At 37.6% G+C, this 20,230-nt stretch overlaps 1 protein-coding gene across 7 annotated transcripts in view; it reads right to left on the reverse strand.

The window, feature by feature from the left end:
• The window catches only part of wdfy3 (WD repeat and FYVE domain containing 3), a 355,632-nt gene that overhangs the window by 61,179 nt on the left and 274,223 nt on the right, over positions 1 to 20,230 (reverse strand). For 6 of the 7 annotated variants that reach the window (XM_051930197.1, XM_051930199.1, XM_051930198.1 and 3 more), the window contains 7 exons: positions 17,299 to 17,398; positions 15,415 to 15,575; positions 12,131 to 12,360; positions 11,776 to 11,882; positions 11,078 to 11,245; positions 9,023 to 9,180; positions 1,850 to 1,927 (listed from right to left, as the gene is read on the reverse strand). In XM_051930197.1, coding sequence (XP_051786157.1) covers positions 1,850 to 1,927; positions 9,023 to 9,180; positions 11,078 to 11,245; positions 11,776 to 11,882; positions 12,131 to 12,360; positions 15,415 to 15,575; positions 17,299 to 17,398 — 1,002 coding nt within the window. The remainder of the gene's footprint in view (positions 1 to 1,849; positions 1,928 to 9,022; positions 9,181 to 11,077; positions 11,246 to 11,775; positions 11,883 to 12,130; positions 12,361 to 15,414; positions 15,576 to 17,298; positions 17,399 to 20,230) is intronic. The other variant, XM_051930194.1, reaches the window with a different exon arrangement.

A 20,230-nucleotide genomic window follows, 5' to 3' on the forward strand; every position in this document is an offset into this window, starting at 1 on the left:
AAGTGAATGTTCTTAAGAGGCCCAGTCAAAGAGCAAATCTGGGTTTCAAAATAAAGAAAATCTAAAGAAAATTTCCAACTAAAATGAAATAACTTAAAGGATATGTTGAATATTTTTCAAGTTTAAAAACTACATTTTCACAACAGTGATGTTTCACACATTGCCAGGGGAAGTTGTTTTGTGGAGTGAACGAATATTAGTAATTTTATAAAAACATCATGTCTCTCCAAGAAGCTTCTAAATGTTGCCAAAGGGGAACTGGTCCAAATATGAAGAAAAAAATCTTAAAAACATTATGGAGTTCTGGGCATCCCCCATATGTTCTGTTTAAATGTAGCACATCCCTGTATTTTTCAACAGGAATGGAGAAGAAAACTAACCCTTTTGTATTAGAAACTTTATTTCCAAAAATCTGAAATCAAATTCTTTCCATCTTAGTTGTAAAAAAAAAAATAAAATACTAGCTTTAATGTAGGAACATTTCCTGCACATTCATTCCACACATAATAATGAAAGCTTATTCTGTTTCTTTTCATACATATGCATTTTGTGAGTTTCAACTGTTTCTGAAAAAGAAAAAAAAACATATTCTTATCACTTTACAAGATTCACTTTCCTACAGGTATGTGGTTGCTGTTGACTAATTTTCCCCCAAGATATAAGTGGAAATTTATTTTGAAAGCAGGTCTAGTGCTTAAGCTATATTTTTTGAGAGCATTCTTTGCTTTTCTTTGTCATAACATTTAGAGAAACTGTCATTTATAGCAAGAAATGTAAACATTTCTTTGAAATGCAAAAGATTTTAAAAATTGATCTTTCTAGGAAATTTTCAGGTTTTTGGTTCACGTTTTGACTAGTGTCCCTTTGCTGCAAATCTTGTATTCTACCAAGTTCCTAAATAAAGCTTCAGTCAGCAAAGCATATGGCGTGACAGCTTGCCACTATTGTGAAAAAACAGACTTAACTTCAATATAGCAAATACTGTATATCCTTTAAGCTATCCTTCAAAAAAAAAAACAAACAATGTGCAAAATGTCAGCTTTTTAGCATCAGCTACAACATGCACTATGTTGCGCAGACCACTAAAACAAAATGTTACTTTAATGAATTTTGCATCTTTTTTTGAAAAGTAAAATATTAAAAATGTACATGTCCATGACAAGTTTCACATGATAGGCTGTCCATTTAGCAAATGACCAGAATAAAGTGGGCATCAAGATGACACATGGTGGGAGTAGCAAAACATAAAAAACACACATAAAGGAGCCACTTAATGAGACATTTAAAGAAGAAGTTAATATATGTAATCAAGTTAAATGGAGTACATTAACACCATTACATAAAGCCCAGTCTTAGATAAGTCCCATGGTGGACAAACATTAGGCCAGATCTGTTCTCCCAAGTCACTAGATACAGAACATTAAGTACCCTATGACCACAATAGTCACTTCCCTGACAGCGCTAGAAACACACTCCTGAATGCAGTGTAAACAGAGTGTGAATTTAAGAGGTGAATTGGGTTTGGTTGCAGAAATGTACTGATTCTGTGTGCTTTTCTGGCATGTTCAAGTTGCTCTGCCTATCAGGATTAAAGTGCTGTGTAGGCCTACTGTACAAGCTATTACATCATTATTTTTGAATTTTATGCTAGCACCCTGGAATTAAGTGATGACCCATTTGGAATTGCTTCCTGCCTTGTTTTCATGTTGCTAGAATAGCAACATTCACCACAAACCTGAAATGGATTAAGCAAGTTTGAAATGGATGGAGAGACAAGATTATTCCCTTCGTTCACACCCATGGTGCCCACTAAACAAAAAGCAACACAAACAAGCATTTAATGACTTACTTCTTGATACTCCTTATATTGCATGGCCACCAAATCCCGCACTACAGCAATATGGGTAAACATCCACTGAAAAGTCTCCTGAAGAAATAAAGACTTATGTCATAAATATCACAACAAAACATAAGAGGGTGTTTAAGACATTCTATTTTTCAATAGATACGATATGAAGCAGACAGAATTCACAGAAAACAGGTACAAAACCCTAATAGTACTTGTTAAAATTACATTAATAAATTTAATATGAGTATGATTTTTTATGTTTAAGAAATCCAGTCTAGTAATTCATAACCAATTATTGTAATGTGTAGTCCTAAAAAGGATAAAGCCAAAGGCTCTCTTCCTATAATTAGCAACACAGAAACCGACAACAGGGGTAAATAAACTAAAGTATTCCAAGATACTCCTAAAACAGATGAGTTACACAATCCTTTCAGTGTTTCCAGGTTTGTTCTTCATATGAGCAGTTTCTTGTATACCTCCTGTATAAGGAATTCAGGGGACATGCTGACCCTATGTCATTGTGTTCCTTTAGATCTGCAAGAAGAAACAGTTCTTACGCTGAGGCCCTACTATCAAAGATAACAGTTATTTCAGCTTGATCCCATTGTTTGAATCCTTACCTGAAACATGTGATAACAGGTAAGGATGGGGACCTAATATGATGGGTAAATCAAAAGGTCAATCTGAGCAAATCTGTTCGTTATGATACACAAAGCTTGCAAAACTGACACTGGGACAGTGATTTGATGGTCAGTCTCCCTCAGTTCGGACTAAATAATACTCCTCTGAGCAGAGGGCGGTCTGTAGTGGGGGCATATGATGGCATTTACCACCCTAAGAAAATGATATGCCACTTCATTTACCCCCCAATGTAAATATAATATAAATCACAAAAACTGTAATTAATAACTAAGTTTCATAAAAATTCTTTTGACATAAAGTATGTCCTGCGCTTAGCCTTCCATGTAAACTTCCCCTTCAGAGAACAATGGTTTGCTCCATTTACCACTTGCTTCTCCTCCTGTTTTTTTCTGCTGGTTTGAATTTAACGGTGCGTAGTTTGTAAGAATGAGATTACTTGTCTTGGATGAAAGAATGAGATAATGTTAAAAATAATTTGGAAATGCTCTCCTTTTCCTCTGGGTCTTTGTGGTGTGTATAATTTGCAGCTAGGTGCTTAGCTGAAGTGAACATTAAAGACGGTGGAATACTCAAAAAAGAACTACATCCAAAGTAAAAACACTGTCTAACACCAGCCCCGTTTTATATTACTTTTTACATGCTATAATTCCATGTTTCATGTTTACAGTATTTTATACTGCATTCTATTGATTTTTGTTTTGCTTTATATGTATGGTTTGACAACTTCATTTTACCCTAATACATTCAAATACTTATCACTGCACTTCCTATACATTTGCTGTTATTGGTGTCGATACATATAATAAAATTTGGACATGAGCATCAGTAGGCTTTGCGCCCTAGGAACCAAGTTACCTAAACTATTCTGTAACATTTCAGTAATTATTTACCACTCTGATGCTGATCTTTCTGATCATAAAAAAGGTCATTACGATAGCAATTGACAAGTCGTTTAACACATTTTTAAAGATAACACTGCATTCCAGGCAAGCCATGAGCATGCAATGGTTGTGCACATTGATTCTGCCTCCTCATGCTTAGTTTGATAAATTGCATGGGTTTGTATACGGTAATTTTACCCATCTTTTTGCTTTAACTGCATACATTGCTTTATATACAGTGCATCCGAAAAGTATTCACAGCGCATCACTTTTTCCACATTTTGTTATGTTACAGCCTTATTCCAAATTGGATTAAATTCATTTTTTCCTCAGAATTCTACACACAACACCCCATAATGACAATGTGAAAAAAGTTTACTTGAGGTTTTTGCAAATTTATTAAAAATAAAAAAACTGAGAAATCACATGTACATAAGTATTCACAGCCTTTGCTCAATACTTTGTCAATGCACCTTTGGCAGCAATTACAGCCTCAAGTCTTTTTGAATATGATGCCACAAGCTTGGCACACCTATCCTTGGCCAGTTTCGCCCATTCCTCTTTGCAGCACATCTCAAGCTCCATCAGGTTGGATGGGAAGCGTCGGTACACAGCCATTTTAAGATCTCTCCAGAGATATTCAATCGGATTCAAGTCTGGGTTCTGGCTGGGCCACTCAAGGACATTCACAGAGTTGTCCTGAAGCCACTCCTTTGATATCTTGGCTGTGTGCTTAGGGTCGTTGTCCTGCTGAAAGATGAACCGTCGCCCCAGTCTGAGGTCAAGAGCGCTCTGGAGCAGGTTTTCATCCAGGATGTCTCTGTACATTGCTGCAGTCATCTTTCCCTTTATCCTGACTAGTCTCCCAGTCCCTGCCGCTGAAAAACATCCCCACAGCATGATGCTGCCACCACCATTCTTCACTGTAGGGATGGTATTGGCCTGATGATGAGCGGTGCCTGGTTTCCTCCAAATGTGACGCCTGGCATTGTTATAATATGTTTGTTATAATATTAAGTTTAATAAGTTTAATGTCACTGTCTCTGTACACACTATTATGGATTAATTCATACAGGCAGACCAAGTATGGTACGCAGGGGCTCAGCATTTAGAATTGCCAAGCCAAGCACAGGATTAGATAGCCAAAAGACAACTGGAGAATTGAATAGTCAGCCTAAAGACAGACTAGTATATTTCTGTCCTCTGTCAGCACAAAATCCTCTTTCCTTGTTGGGAGAATGAGAACTGCACACAGGCATTGTGCTATTCCTGTATTTTTGAAGGTGGGGTTTGAGTCCTTTCCAGTCCTTGTTTGGATCCAGAGAAATAGCCTGCACGTGGAGCAACCAGTATATAAGGATGGACCTACAGCCAATACACTTTGAAGCTAACGGGCGGAAGACTATGTCCTCCGTCCGGAAAATCCTTTCAGCGTGGCGATGAAAGATGGCAGACTGCGTAAATCAAGACTCCCACATTCTTGATACAGTCTGTCATAAGCTTCCCGTCTGTAATACCGCTTAAGCCGATATTAAACAAAGCTAAGTTATTCTTATACTTCTCATGTAATCTTGTGACCACCACACTGCATGTTGCGGGGGGGGGATAACACCTTTTTAATTTATAATTATTTAAATTCAGGTTAATTAAAACGCCGCAATTGAAAAGAACACATTTCCGGAGAGCTAATGCCTCTTAAGGAAACAGGCATTCACACCAAAGAGTTCAGTCTTTGTCTAATTAGACCAGAGAATTTTCTTTCTCATGGTCTGAGAGTCCTTTAGGAGCCTTTTGCAAACTCCAGTCGGGCTGCCATGTGCCTTTTACTAAGGAGTGGCTTCCGTCTGGCCACTCTACCATACAGGCCTGATTGGTGGATTGCTGCAGAGATGGTTGTCCTTCTGGAAGGTTCTCCTCTCTCCACAGAGGACCTCTGGAGCTCTGACAGAGTGACCATCGGGTTCTTGGACACCTCCCTGACTAAGGCCCTTCTCCCCCGATCGCTCAGTTTAGATGGCTGGCCAGCTCTAGGAAGAGTCCTGGTGGTTTCGAACTTCTTCCACTTATGGATGATGGAGGCCACTGTGCTCATTGGGACCTTCAAAGCAGCAGAAATTTTTCTGTAAACTTTTCCAGATTTGTGCCTCGAGACAATCCTGTCTTGGAGGTCTACAGACAATTCCTTTGACTTCATGCTTGGTTTGTGCTCTGACATGAACTGTCAACTGTGGGACCTTACATAGACAGGTGTGTGCCTTTCCAAATCATGTCCAATCAACTTAATTTACCACAGGTGGACTCCAATTAAGCTGCAGAAACATCTCAAGGATGATCAGGGGAAACAGGATGCACCTGAGCTTAATTTTGAGCTTCATGGCAAAGGCTGTGAATACTTATGTACATGTGATTTCTCAGTTTTTTTTTATTTTTAATAAATTTGCAAAAACCTCAAGTAAACTTTTTTCATGTTGTCATTATGGGGTGTTGTGTGTAGAATTCTGAGGAAAAAAATGAATTTAATCCATTTTGGAATAAGGCTGTAACATAACAAAATGTGGAAAAAGTGATGCGCTGTGAATACTTTCCAGATGCACTGTAAGATGCAATGAGTAGGTATTTCTCCTTTGGTGCACATGGGTAAAAAGACATCTTTTCTGTCTGAAGTATACCACTGCCTTTAACCCAGGATGGCCCATCCTTACAAATAAGCTAAATTCCAAATATAGCAAGGATGCTGTACAACTAATTCATCTTTTAATCACATTTCAGATACATTTGAAAAGTTGTGCAGCCTGCTTTGAAAAATGAGGAGAAAAGCAAAAAAGAGACTTAAAGAACAAGTTAAAAATGCAACATATACTGTACCAGTAAACCAATGGATGAAACTAAAGATGTAAAAATAAAACAGATCTCGTTTGTCCTGAGATACTACTACAATGGTATGGTTTACGAGAGTTTCCTGAAGTTTCAAGAGGCAGAAAAGTTGGATGCTGGTGCATTGTGAGCTAAAGCTATTGGTTGTTTAGAGGGGAATGGTTTGGATTATAAACAAAACCTTGTAGGTCAAAGATATGATGGAGCAGTAGTTATGAATGGGGTACATTCAGTTGTCCAACCTAGGAAAAAAGATGTTGCCTAATTTGCATTTTATAGGTATTGGAGTGCACACTACATAAACTTAGTGATACTTACACAGTCAGAATTGTAAGTGATGCTGGAATTTTTTTTGTTAGTTGGAAAAGTACACATTCACGTCTGCACCCTATGTCCATCAGAAATGGTTGGATGTGTAGGGTCTTTAGCACCTTAGCAATACACGCTGGGCTTGCAGACATCTAGCATTTCAAAATAAAATGGACAGGCAGCTGCTATTCTTAAAGTTCTTGAACTTCAATGCGAGAACAATCCACAGAGGGCTATCAAAGCTCAAGGAATACTAGGTCAAACTGATTGGAATTTTTTAGGGAGTCTTGCAGTTTTCAGGTAGGTTTTAGGTGATTCTACATTTATGTCAGACATGTTGCAGTCAAAAATACTTGCTCTTTTTAAGGCTGTTTAATGATTTAATTCAATCACTGAAAGGCACAATGACACAATATCTTAGTGATGCCTACTTTGATGAGATTTGGAGTGATACAGTTGACACGTGAAAGAAATTGTATTTCTACAACCCTGTGTTTCTCAAAGCTATCACAGGAACAACAAACAGGAAAACTCAAAGATTGTGTTGTCAGCCCCAGCCTTGGACAGCATGTAGAACTAAGACAGCAAATATGCTTTTCTAGTCAAAGTGTACTACCCAGTTGTGGACAGCATGATTGGGGAAATGGAAAAGTTTTCTAAAACCTATTTCTGTATCATGATTGGTATTCAGGCTCTAAATCCATTGAGTTAACTTTCTAAGAGAGGATGATGCTCTTCTTTTGGCAAACATTTCTTAGTCCACTATTGAAGCATGAACTTCACCCGATTATAGAATCACAGAAAGACATAAAAAGAATGGTAAACGAAATCCTGCCACTATGTTGGAACTTGCAAATTTTTTTGGACCCATACTGGGATGTGTTCTTTGAGCTGTTACGGTTGTGTAAGATAGCTGTCAGCAGTGCTTCTTGTGAATGAAGTTTTTAATTCCTAAAGCTAATAAGGAATCATTTGCAATCTTCTATGACAGAAAGTAGATTGTCAAATTTGGCTATACTAAACACTGACTCCAAATGCAGTAAAGCTTTGAATTTGAGTTTGTGAAAAGATTTGCTGGACAACACGGTAATCGTCATATTCAGCTCTTATACTTTAATTTTCTGTGGTTGCAATTGTCAGATAAAAAGAAACACTGTTTTTGGGTCAGGTCCTTTGCTGTAGATATATATTTTTTTAGAATAAGAACTGTAAAATTTGCAAATCAAACAATAAACAGCTGATTGCTACTCTGTGGCTGGATTTCATCTTTGTATTAATTGATTTTATTTACCTCATAAATATGCCTACCTTGAACATTTATGCCATATACTGTATGTGCATCTGAAAGAATAACGTTTCTGTGTTGCAGCCCACTTAAAAACTTCCCTGCCATCCTCTTGTCACCCCATATAAATTCTCTAGACCTGAGACGCTGCTTGCCAAGTAATTCTTTTTGGGAAGAGAACCGTGACCTCAAATTTAGAAGAAGTGATCCCCTCACAACTGTATTATATTCCACAGTAAACATTTTCAGCATGTGCCAAAGCCTGATAATAACATCACTGACAAACAGCAAATTAACAACCCATCAATCAACCAAAGTACTTTTGGATGCACATTGATATCATATCCATGAAAGTCCTGAACAGGAGAGGTGCCAGAACCTATTGTTGGTAGAGCACCACATCTGAACTGAACTGACTCAGTTTAATGACAAGCATGCCAACACAACCAACACATTGCAAATATATGAATCACACTTTTAAAAAGCCTAAGCATAATACAAAAGTTGTCAGATTCTCAGAAATATCAGAATTTGCTAGAAACCATCATTACCCTGCCACACTAGATTAATTTACGGGTTCTTGTACTGGAGAAGCAGTAACAGAGGCAGCAAAACCATTCCATGTATTAAAGCTAATGCCTGGAACAGCCTTTCCACTCCTAGCTCACACTTTGGAGATACTAGTATGTATGACAACGAAAAGGAAATTGAGTTCTAATAATGTTGATATTTCAGAAAACAGACAGTTGTGCAACTTGTTTTTCCAGGTTAATTCCAATCAAGCTGGGCGGCAAATGCATAATCTACTGCATTTACTTTCATTCTTAAATGGCAAACTAATTAAAACTAGATTAAATATAGTCTTTTAACTAAACTAACGTTTGGACATCCTTTAGATGCTATGAAATGCAATTACATCAGTTGAATTACATTTCTGTTTGGTGAAAGATTGGTCATTGATCTCTTTTACACACCACATAATCGGATTTTATAACATAAATAAAAGAAATGTAATGAAATCTGCATGTAATTTAATGTTTAAATGTTGAACATTTTGTATTAATTTCTACTATAGGGCAGAGAGAAAAAGAAAAACAACTTTAATTTTGAACTAGAGTGTCTAAAATTAGTTATTGTTGCTTTAGCAAATAATATATGATAATGAAAACTTAGGTTTCTTACCTGGGCTGTGAGATTATTTTTATTTAATCCACTTTCTTTTCTATTTCGTCTAGATCCAGTTAGCTTTGAAAGGCCAAATCCACTGCTGACTCGGGAAAGTTTTGACTGGGACACAGGAACAATTGTCTCTCCTCTGCTGATGCATTTTTTCTCATGAGCTATGTAGAACAGAGAAATGTCCAAATAAAGATTATGTAAAATAAAGATTATGTAAATCCAAATAAAATAGTCCGATCAGTGAGATTGTTGGTTTGTGTATTTAAGAGTCACTTATATGCTTAAATATGTAAACTGCAGTACATTTTATTACCAAGGGGCTTGATTATTTTCTTTGCTAACACAACAGTAACATCTACAATCTGTAAGCACTCTAATAAAATTTGAATTTCTGTATTTTCACTGTAAATACATATGTTGACCAGGTCTATTTTAACTCATTGAAGTTTTTTCATTCTGAACAACAAATGGTCTTGATAGTCTGGATGCTGTGATAGTTTTCTGCCAAAAAGAACATCTGCACACAACCAATAAGATTCACTGTAACAAAATCCAGATGTGTTCTGAATATTCATGGAATTGTCAGTTTTATGTTTTCAAAAGATTAGAGTTTGTGAGGTATACTGAAATTTTATAACCAGTAAACTATGTCAAATTAAAACAATAATTATGTGCTACTCTTCCGTTCAGTTTGTGCAGTGTATACAGTAAGCTTAGGGTAGCAACATGCAAAAAAGTACTGTATAAATACCCATGTGCTGCTAAAATCCAGTGTTTTTTCCATTAGAGTACTACCACATGCAAAGACGTTATTTTAAAAAACAGTGGTCCTTCTTATGTGCCTTTAAGTGATAAAGCAGTGAGAAGTTCTCATAAAATGTAAGTTCCGTTGCTTTTATGTTTTTTGCTCAAAAGCTGTAGTTAAAGTCACTTGGAAACAAATACAAGGTAGTCTACCTGCAAATATATGGCTCCAACATCCCTGCCATTCCCACACCAAAATCAACTACCTTGTAATTTAGACAACAAACATCCATTTTTACATCCAGTAAGATTTTTTTAAACAATTATTTTAGCATATATGTATTAATCCCCAACATTTTTTTTCATATAAATGATCATCACACCCTAGAGTCATTTTGACTGTGAATATTTAGATGTAAATTATACACTCATTTTCACAGTACATATATATAATAATGCTTAACCAAAAGAGGATGCCCTTTTGGTACTGCCCACAATCACAACGAAACAAAAAAATGCAGTTCAAAACTCATTAGTCATACAGATCTTTCCTATAGAGTTTTGGTCATCAACCTGACTTGCCATTCTGCACTGATGTCATGAGACATTGTGATAATACATAACCCTGGCTAATCTGTCACTGTAAATAGTGCTTTGAGTGAACACAGTCATATTTCTTGTGGGGTACAATTTGGGTGAGAACAAGTTTGGTCATAAAGTTCCCCTTGGCAGTTTTAACTTAAATATATATCATGGGTGTGTGTTAAAATAAAAAAGAATTTAGACTATATTTAGGTGCAACAAAGCAATCTGGGAGTCAGTGAGAAGTGATTCCCTTTTATAGCCACTGTGCATTTTGCACTCAGAAAATGGCAAATCTAAATAACATTTGTTTCAAACTTGTTCAGCATTAGTGTGTAATTTTAACACCTGCTACTTGTAATGCTGTTCACTGACAATTTTCAAACAACAATACTGAATTAATGAAGGAATGATACCAGTAGGATAATTTTTAATGCATTGCCTAGTGGTTTTCAAAATGTTTTCCTTCATCTTCCTGAATAGGAACTTGTTAAACACTGATCCAAAGGAGAATGCAGAATATAAAGGAAAAAAATCAAGAAATCTGTACTGCTGCTTAGAAGAGTGCATATTCAATTTACTCTCTCTTTGCCAAAATTAAACAGTGTGCCCTGATGCTTCCATCCTAAAGTAAAATAATCAAAAACCATATGGACAAATACTGAATTATTTTAACCAAATCTTAAATCCAATGGAGCTTTTGATGCCCCTTTACAGGGGCATTAATCATACCCAAGTAATTCTGCCATATCCTAGCAGAGGCTTCCTCGATATGGGTCCGAGCATTCGTAATGTCATTAGTTGGTAGAGGCACTTTGAAAATCTCTTCAATTGCTGGCTTTTTATTTAGAATGAACTCTGTCCATACTCGGTTTACTGCTTTGAGTAACAGCTGTCGACCTACAAAATTAAAAGAAAGAAGAAGAGATGCTATTGAGTCATAAAAAGATACAAAAGATAAGAAATATTATGAAATAAGGAACTAGCAAAGAAACAAGATCTAGGGAGGCCAAAGGAAGGTAGTATCAGAAAAGAAAGTATCATAGGGAACAAGTTTACAAACAAAAAAACACCAAAAATTACCGAAACATCACTAAAAAAAGGAGTCCTGGCAGTATTGGTCACCAGACCTACTCCTGAACAGTAACTTTTAAGTTGACAATCAATGCTGCCAGCATGTCTTTGGAGATTTGGGAGGAAAACCTGTTCAAACACAGGAAGAATGTGCACACTCCACATTGAGAGTGACCAGGCCTGAGATTCAAACCCAGGACATTAGACCTGTAAAACTTTAGCACTAGCCACTCGGCCACCATGCCAACCTTACCTTTATCAAAATAAAATTAAATTAAACTGATTGCACAAACATTAAAAATAAATATATTTTTATAAGCACTAAGCATTAAAAAGGGAACACCAGGATAGGTTACCTTCACTAACATCCTGGCTATGAACATCAGATTCAACTTCCGTGGGCATCATGATGTGCCAAGTTGTCATTCTTGCTTCTGCCTCCAAGCCAAAGCCATCAACACTGCTGAAAAGTAAAATAAAGTTTTAGATTTCACGCACAAAATACTCTTCATCTAATTAAAAGTCTACTAAACATGTCATAACAGAGTGTTATAATAATTCTTTAACAGGGCAGAATACTTTTTTTTTAAAAAAAAAAATCATTTTAGAAATATTTATCATTTTTTCATAGCAGGAGACTTACGAGAAGCAGTCACTGAAAAGACTGTTGGGATTTGCATGCTTTAAGTAAAATGGATTTGTTTTTCTTACCTTCCAACATAGAGGTTGATAAAGCAGTGTGCTAGGCAGCCAATAAACTCCTGGTCATGGTTTCCTGGCCCCAATATAAGGTTTCTGTTTACGGTGAGAACTCGTAGAGAGTCTAAGAGAGCCACCTGCTGAGGGACAGTCTTGTGTGGCCTTGACAGCTGGTAGAGGATTGTCCTGTTCAGACAATGGTAGACCGAGTCCAGAGATAAACCTTGAGACCTTCTCTTAGACTTTAAGAATGCATAGAACAAAAGGAAAATAAGTGTTTGCATTTGTTCAAAATAGAGATTTAAAAGTAGACAAAGAGAAAATGTACTTAACCGGAATAAACTGAATTGATTAAACTTTATAAAAGGTAAATAAACCAAGGGGAGAGTTTCTGTACTGAGAGAATAAATCTCTATGGTAGTAAATAAGATCATGTTTAATTCAGACGAGACTTCTAATTAAAAGCAGGTCTTGGCTGGAAAAAAAAAAAAAACAAAACACCTAACATGGTCTGAGGTAAATTGTCATGACAGAAAGGTCTAGAATTTAAAATCACAACTCTAACATTTTCATGTCTATTTACAATTCCCTTTGTGACCCTTTTAACGTGTCCTGTTCTCTAAAGGCAATGTATCCCAAAATTATAAATCACTCACATAAAGACTTCTGCCATACAACAACAACAACAACAACATTTATTTATAGCACATTTTCATACAAAAAGTAGCTCAAAGTGCTTTACATAATGAAGAAAAGAAGAATAAAAGACAAAAAAGAAATTAAAATAAGACAACCTTAGTTAACATAATAAGGAGTAAGGTCCGATGGCCAGGGTGGACAGAAAAAACAAAAAAAAACTCCAGAAAGCTGGAGAAAAAAATAAAATCTGTAGGGGTTCCAGGCCACGAGACCGCCCAGTCCCCTTTGGGCATTCTACCTAACATAAATGAAATAGTCCTCTTTGTAGTTAGGGTTCTCACGGAGTCACTTGATGCTGATGGTTATACAGACTTCTGGCTTTTAATCCATCCATCATTGTTGGAACATCATGGTGCTTTGGGTAGATGGTGGTGGCACAAGCACAATAATGATTCTTTTTTTCAGTATGATCAGAATGTGTACACATATGCGTCACATCAAAATATATTGTGTTAAATTATATTATTATGGTACTTTTAACTTTGATTGTTTTTTCTTAAAGTATGATTTACACGTAACTTAATAATTCATGCTGTAAAAAAGGCACAAAGAATGGTAATTTAACTTTACAACTAGACATTTTCAGTTAACCAAACTGTAGCTCACAGAACACATGCACTTCAGAAAGCACAATGATAACAAATAGTGTTATAAATTCCAATGTTTAATTAAGGTATCAAGCACACTCTACATTTATTTCCTTGATTTATCTGTCGTTTAGAACCCATTAAGTTCTTCTTAGTGCTTTTTAACAGGGACAACATGTTTTCGTAAAATATCCTTGCTACTGAGTAAGTATGTACAGTGCATCTGGAAAGTATTCACAGCGCATCACTTTTTCCACATTTTGTTATGTTACAGCCTTATTCCAAAATGGATTAAATTCATTTTTTTCCTCAGAATTCTACACACAACACCCCATAATGACAACATGAAAAAAGTTTACTTGAGGTTTTTGCAAATTTATTAAAAATAAAAAAACTGAGAAATCACATGTACATAAGTATTCACAGCCTTTGCTCAATACTTTGTCGATGCACCTTTGGCAGCAATTACAGCCTCAAGTCTTGTTGAATATGATGCCACAAGCTTGGCACACCTATCCTTGGCCATTTTCGCCCATTCCTCTTTGTAGCACCTCTCAAGCTCCATCAGGTTGGATGGGAAGAGTCGGTGCACAGCCATTTTAAGATCTCTCCAGAGATGTTCAATCGGATTCAAGTCTGGGCTCTGGCTGGGCCACTCAAGGACATTCACAGAGTTGTTCTGAAGCCACTCCTTTGATATCTTGGCTGTGTGCTTAGGGTCGTTGTCCTGCTGAAAGATGAACCGTCACCCCAGTCTGAGGTCAAGAGTGCTTTGGAGCAGGTTTTCATCCAGGATGTCTCTGTACATTGCTGCAGTCATCTTTCCCTTTATCCTGACTAGTCTCCCAGTTCCTGCCGTTGAAAAACATCCCCACAGCATGATGTTGCCACCACCATGCTGCACTGTAGGGATGGTGCCAGGTTTCCTCCAAACATGATGCCTGGCATTCACACCAAAGAGTTCAATCTTTCTCATGGTCTGAGAGTCCTTCAGGTGCCTTTTGGCAAACTCCAGGCAGGCTACCATGTGCCTTTTTCTAAGGAGTGGCTTCCATCTGGCCACTCTACCATACAGGCCTGATTGGTGGATTGCTGCAGAGATGGTTGTCCTTCTGGAAGGTTCTCCTCTCTCCACAGAGGACCTCTGGAGCTCTGACAGAGTAACCATCGGGTTCTTGGTCACCTCCCTGACTAAGGCCCTTCTCCCCCAATCGCTCAGTTCAGATGTCCGGCCAGCTCTAGGAAGAGTCCTGGTCGTTTCGAACTTCTTCCACTTACGGATGATGGAACACCACTGTGCTCATTGGGACCTTCAAAGCAGCAGAAATTTTTCTGTAACCTTCCCCAGATATGTGCCTCGAGACAATCCTGTCTCGGAGATCTACAGACAATTCCTTTGACTTCATGCTTGGTTTGTGCTCTGACATGAACTGTCAACTGCGGGACCTTATATAGACAGGTGTGCCTTTCCAAATCATGTCCAATCAACTGCATTTACCACAGGTGGACTCCAACTAAGCTGCAGAAACATCTCAAGGATAATCAGGGGAAACAGGATGCACCTGAGGTCAATTTCGAGCTTCACGGCAAAGGCTGTGAATACTTATGTACATGTACTTTCTCCATTTTTTTATTTTTAATAAATTTGCAAAAACCTCAAGTAAACTTTTTTCACGTTGTCATTATGGGGTGTTGTATGTAGAATTCTGAGGAAAAAAATGAATTTAATCCATTTTGGAATAAGGCTGTAACATAACAAAATGTGGAAAAAGTGATGTGCTGTGAATACTTTTCGGATGCACTGTATTAAGAAAGTGAGTTTCAACTCTGCATGAAGTGTTACATTGTGAAAGTGGCCCTAAAATGTACAAAAAAGACAATTTATCATTCAGACACAACAGAGCACAAAAAGAAACAATGTGATAATAATTTTAACAATATAATTTTATTGGCTAGGGAAACATGAAATAATAAGTATTACAAAACTGCTCAAATTTTAAAGCATCTTACCTGTCCAATCAGTTGAATTATGAACTCAACAACAAGTTTGGCTTCTTTACTGAACATTCCTTGCCACAATTTGTCCACAACTCTCTGAGTGAAGTAAAACACATTGTTGACCAAAATCTGGTAGCTCCCTCCACTTGTTATAGGTAGCGAGGCATCTTCTCCTGCCATTGTTTGAAAGAGAAATCAATAAATTATACATACCAGTGCATAATCTGGCAAGGTACAAGGCAGGAATGAAAATATAATGTAATGTTTGTTTACTGGTGGGCCCACTCATGTTGACACCTACAATCAAATGCCCAATCAACGGCCACCAATTAACCTAACATGCACATCTTTCAGAAGTAGAAGGAATACTGTATTCTTCTTCTTTCGGCTGCTCCCGTTCGGGGTTGCCACAGCGGATCATCCAAAATTGTTGTTCGCATATGTATTACTTTATATTATTTGCTGCATAGAAACAGGAAGAATGTGACAACTCCACAAAAACATTTAACAGGCTGGTATTCTAGCCCAATAGTCTGGAGCTGTAAGGCAGTAGTGCTAAGCACTATGGGAGTCCAAATGACATCAAGTAAACTAAAGGCAAACATAACTTATTAAATTTTTCTCCTTCCACATCTCTAGTGCCTGCCGTACTAGCAGCAGGCTCTAAATTGTCCTCTTGTGAGTCTGTATGTATGTACAGGTATTGCCTGTGACGGATTAGCATCCTATCCAGGACTGGTCCCTATCTTGTACCAGGACAGGAACTGGTAGACTGTGAAGATGAAATGTATAAACGGGTTAGAAAATGAACAGAAGGATCGATTTATATATACTTCTCTATTTCAACTTCTTCTCTAAAAAGCACCATAATTAAAAAGTGAAATACTGCATGACTTGTGAAGCAAATTAGCATATTGAAATTATTAAATTGTTGGCAGTATGTGAAAATCAATATTTCTAATAAAGTAATCATAACTGTTGGGTCGCAGACACCAGCTAGAACTTAAGCCTACTGCAGCACGCTATTGTAAAAACACACTCCTTAAATTACTTATAACCTTCAAACACCTGTTAACATGACATCACATCACAGGGATACTAGAAAAAACCCTACGGATATAAAGATAATATACAGACTTTCGGCACTCCAGGGTCCCTAAAGCTATGAGGCATCTACACTAACTAATAACCGAACCTGTGCTTAATAGAAGAAGAGTATACAATCACTAAAATCCATCCATCCATTATCCAACCCCGCTATATCCTAACTACAGAGTCACGGGGGTCTGCAGGAGCCAATCCCAGCCAACAAGAAACAAGGCAAGAAACAAACCCCGGGCAGGGTGCCAGCCCACTGCAGGGTGCGCACACACACACCAAGCACACACTAGGGACAATTTAGAATCGCCAATGCACCCAAAGGAAACCCATGCAGACATGGGGAGAAAATGCAAATTCCACGCAGGGAGGAATCTCCTAACTACGAGGCAGCAGCTCTACCCACTGTGCCACCATGCCGCCTGATCACTAAAATAAATCAATAAATGTGTCCAATAACAAAACAAATAACCTTACTTCTAATCGTGTGTGTATGGTTACAAGTACAAGCTCGTATGATGTTATTTTCACACAGAAGTATTTCCATTAATTGTTAAATTTTTATTCCATTAGTACTGACCACATCTTTTTAATTAGTAGAATATGTTACATGTATATTGTATATGTTCATATGGACATTTTGATAGTATTTAAAAAAATGTATATTGTCTATTTTATTTATTTTTTCCTTTTTAGCCATCTGCTTGCAAGAAAGTTAAAACAGTAGTTACTCAGACACTGGATTTATCATTATAGAAAATGAGACAAGGAAAATAATTATCAAAGTATCAAACTTACCCAGCAGAACATCAGCTGCTAGTAAATGTTCCATGACACTGTCCAATATACATGTCTGAAATTCTTTCTGCTGGGTTCTGGTTGACCTTTCAGGTGAAGCCTGTCAGTGAACAAAATAATCTTATTTTATTTTACACTAACAACCCTTTTAACATGAACAACAATTCAGGGTCTTGGATAGCTGGTAGCTTCAGTAAACGTTTGAAGCTACAAGTTTCTAGGATAATTGCATTTTTTTTAAAATAATATTTCTGTAAATTAAAAGGTGCTATACTCGTTGCCTGAGCATGCCAGATTACATGACTAACAATGACTGGGAGTGTCAAATTAGATGACTTTCCAGTACAGACTCACACTTCCAAAGTATTCTAGGCAAGTCCCATTTTCTGAAGATCAATAATGTGCTGCCTGATAGAGTTGGTTCCCACTTGAGAGTGTATAGGTATAGCGAGTTCAGCCATAATCTCTGCCATTTTGTTTAATTTTTACATTATATCATGGTAGGTAAAACATGAGACATCAAACAGATGAGCCTTACTTCTGTTTTCTACAAGGTCCAAAACACCTGCACTCCTTAAGCACTCATCACAACATTATATACATTGTACTTATGAGTGAGTGCTTATTGATTATCAGATCAAGCATACACCTGTGCCCACCTCTGCAATTTAAGACATCACGAAACCTGTCTGATATTGTCAGGATGGCTGACCGACTGGCTGGACTGAGTTGGACTGAGTTAGTACGTCAGGCTACATGACTAACAGGACATGAGCACACTACAACTGCCTCCAACAAGCTTATTTAAAGGAATTCTGTGACCAAAAATTGCTGGGAAAGTTGTGTAAGTACACCTCTCAATAAGCAGAGGCTCCACGTCACACAGAATTTACTAAAATATCTTATTTTGTTGAGATTTTATATACAATCAGCCCTGCCCACTTTTAGTGTGCACACATACAGCTTTATTTCTTTTCATGCTTTGATAAAAAAAATCTACCATTTCAAAACAAAGGATCAGCTGAGTGAAACACTTTAATGGAGTGTTGCAAAATCTTCTTCTTCTTTTGGCTGCTCCTGTTAGGGGTTGCCACAGCGGATCATCTTCTTCCATATCTTTCTGTCCTCTGCATCTTGTTCTGTTACACCCATCACCTGCATGTCCTCTCTCACCACATCCATAAACCTTCGCTTAGGCCTTCCTCTTTTCTTCTTCCCTGGCAGCTCTATCTTTAGCATCCTTCTCCCAATTTACCTAGCATCTCTCCTTTGCACATGTCCAAACCAACGCAATCTCGCCTCTCTGACTTTGTCTCCCAACCGCCCAACTTGAGCTGACCCTCTAATGCACTCATTTCTAATCCTATCCATTCTTGTTACACCCAGTGCAAACCTTAGCATCTTTAACTCTGCTACCTCCAGCTCTGTCTCCTGCTTTCTGGTCAGTGCCACCGTCTCCAACCCATATAACAAAGCTGGTCTCACTACCATCCTGTAGACCTTCCCTTTCACTCTTGCTGATACCCGTCTGTCACAAATTACTCCTGACACTCTTCTCCACCCATTCCACCCTGCCTGCACTCTCTTTTCCACCTCTCTTCTACAATCCTCATTAATCTGTACTGCTGATCCCAAGTATTTAAACTCATCCACCTTCGCCAACTCTACTCCCTGCATCCTCACCATTCCACTGACCTCCCTCTCATTTACACACATGTATTCTGTCTTGTTCCTACTGACCTTCATTCCTCTCCTCTCCAGAGAATATCTCTACCTCTCCAGGGTCTCCTCAACCTGCTCCCTACTATCTCTACAGATCACAATGTCATCAGCAAACATCATAGTCCACGGGGACTCCTGTCTAATCTCGTCTGTCAACCTGTCCATCACCATTGCAAATAAGAAAGTGCTCAGAAACGATCCCTGATGTGATCCCACCTCCAACTTGAATGCATCCATCACTCCTACCACAGACCTCACCACTGTGAGTGTTGCAAAATATGTAAATCAAATTAACAAGTTTCCAAAATATGCAGAAATGCAGCAGAAAGCTGCATTGCTTAAAATTAACAAATAGAACTGCGCAATTCTGTAAAAAAACGCCAAGCATATGTCACACATTAGCTTTGGGAGCATCTGGATGGCTTGGTTGAGGTAAAGCAACCTTCCACGGTGTCAGTGACAAAAGTGGTCGCTAACCACCTCTTCTTTCTTCCTCGTAGACCAGTGGGCGAGTCTCAGGACAGGTCATGATGTCATTTCTATTTTAAGCTCCAAAGGTTTTGCCTATTCAATCCCCAGGATCAATTTATAGAGGGAAGACACTGAAAGTTGATGCCCACTCGGATCATGGTATCCTAATAAACAGAACTCCATAATGGAGAGGGAAAATAAACATGGGACGTGAGACGTCCATTTTCTTTAAACTTGTATCCCTTTATTATTATCTATTCTCATTTACTGACAGAATTACAATATATACTCAGACACTGTACACGGGCATTATAAAGTACATATAGCTGGAGTATATAGACAAACGCCTCCCATATCTCAAAACATTTGGACATGCCCTCTTTTGCAGTGATTACACGGATGACAATGAAACATGCTTGCCTAGTGACACAAAAGTTAATTTACTGTATGTTGGACATCAAGCCATTTCAAAAACATTTCCCCATTGTTTCTTCCAAAATTAAGACTAATTATGTTTGACATATTTCCACATTCACTTAGATTAAATGTACATCATGTTTTTTTCCAACAATAGATTTATTCCACTTCTTTGCTCTTCTGTGTTCTATGCACAACTTTCTTAGAAGTACTCCAATGTCGTGGGAGATATAATCCTTAAAGCATTATATCTACTGAAGTTTACATTATACACAATGAACCAATAGACAAACAGACGGACAGAGTGCATGTGATTTGTCCA

The sequence above is a fragment of the Erpetoichthys calabaricus genome, chromosome 7 (assembly GCF_900747795.2).
Source record: "Erpetoichthys calabaricus chromosome 7, fErpCal1.3, whole genome shotgun sequence".
In the NCBI taxonomy this organism is placed as follows: Eukaryota; Metazoa; Chordata; class Cladistia; order Polypteriformes; family Polypteridae; genus Erpetoichthys; species Erpetoichthys calabaricus.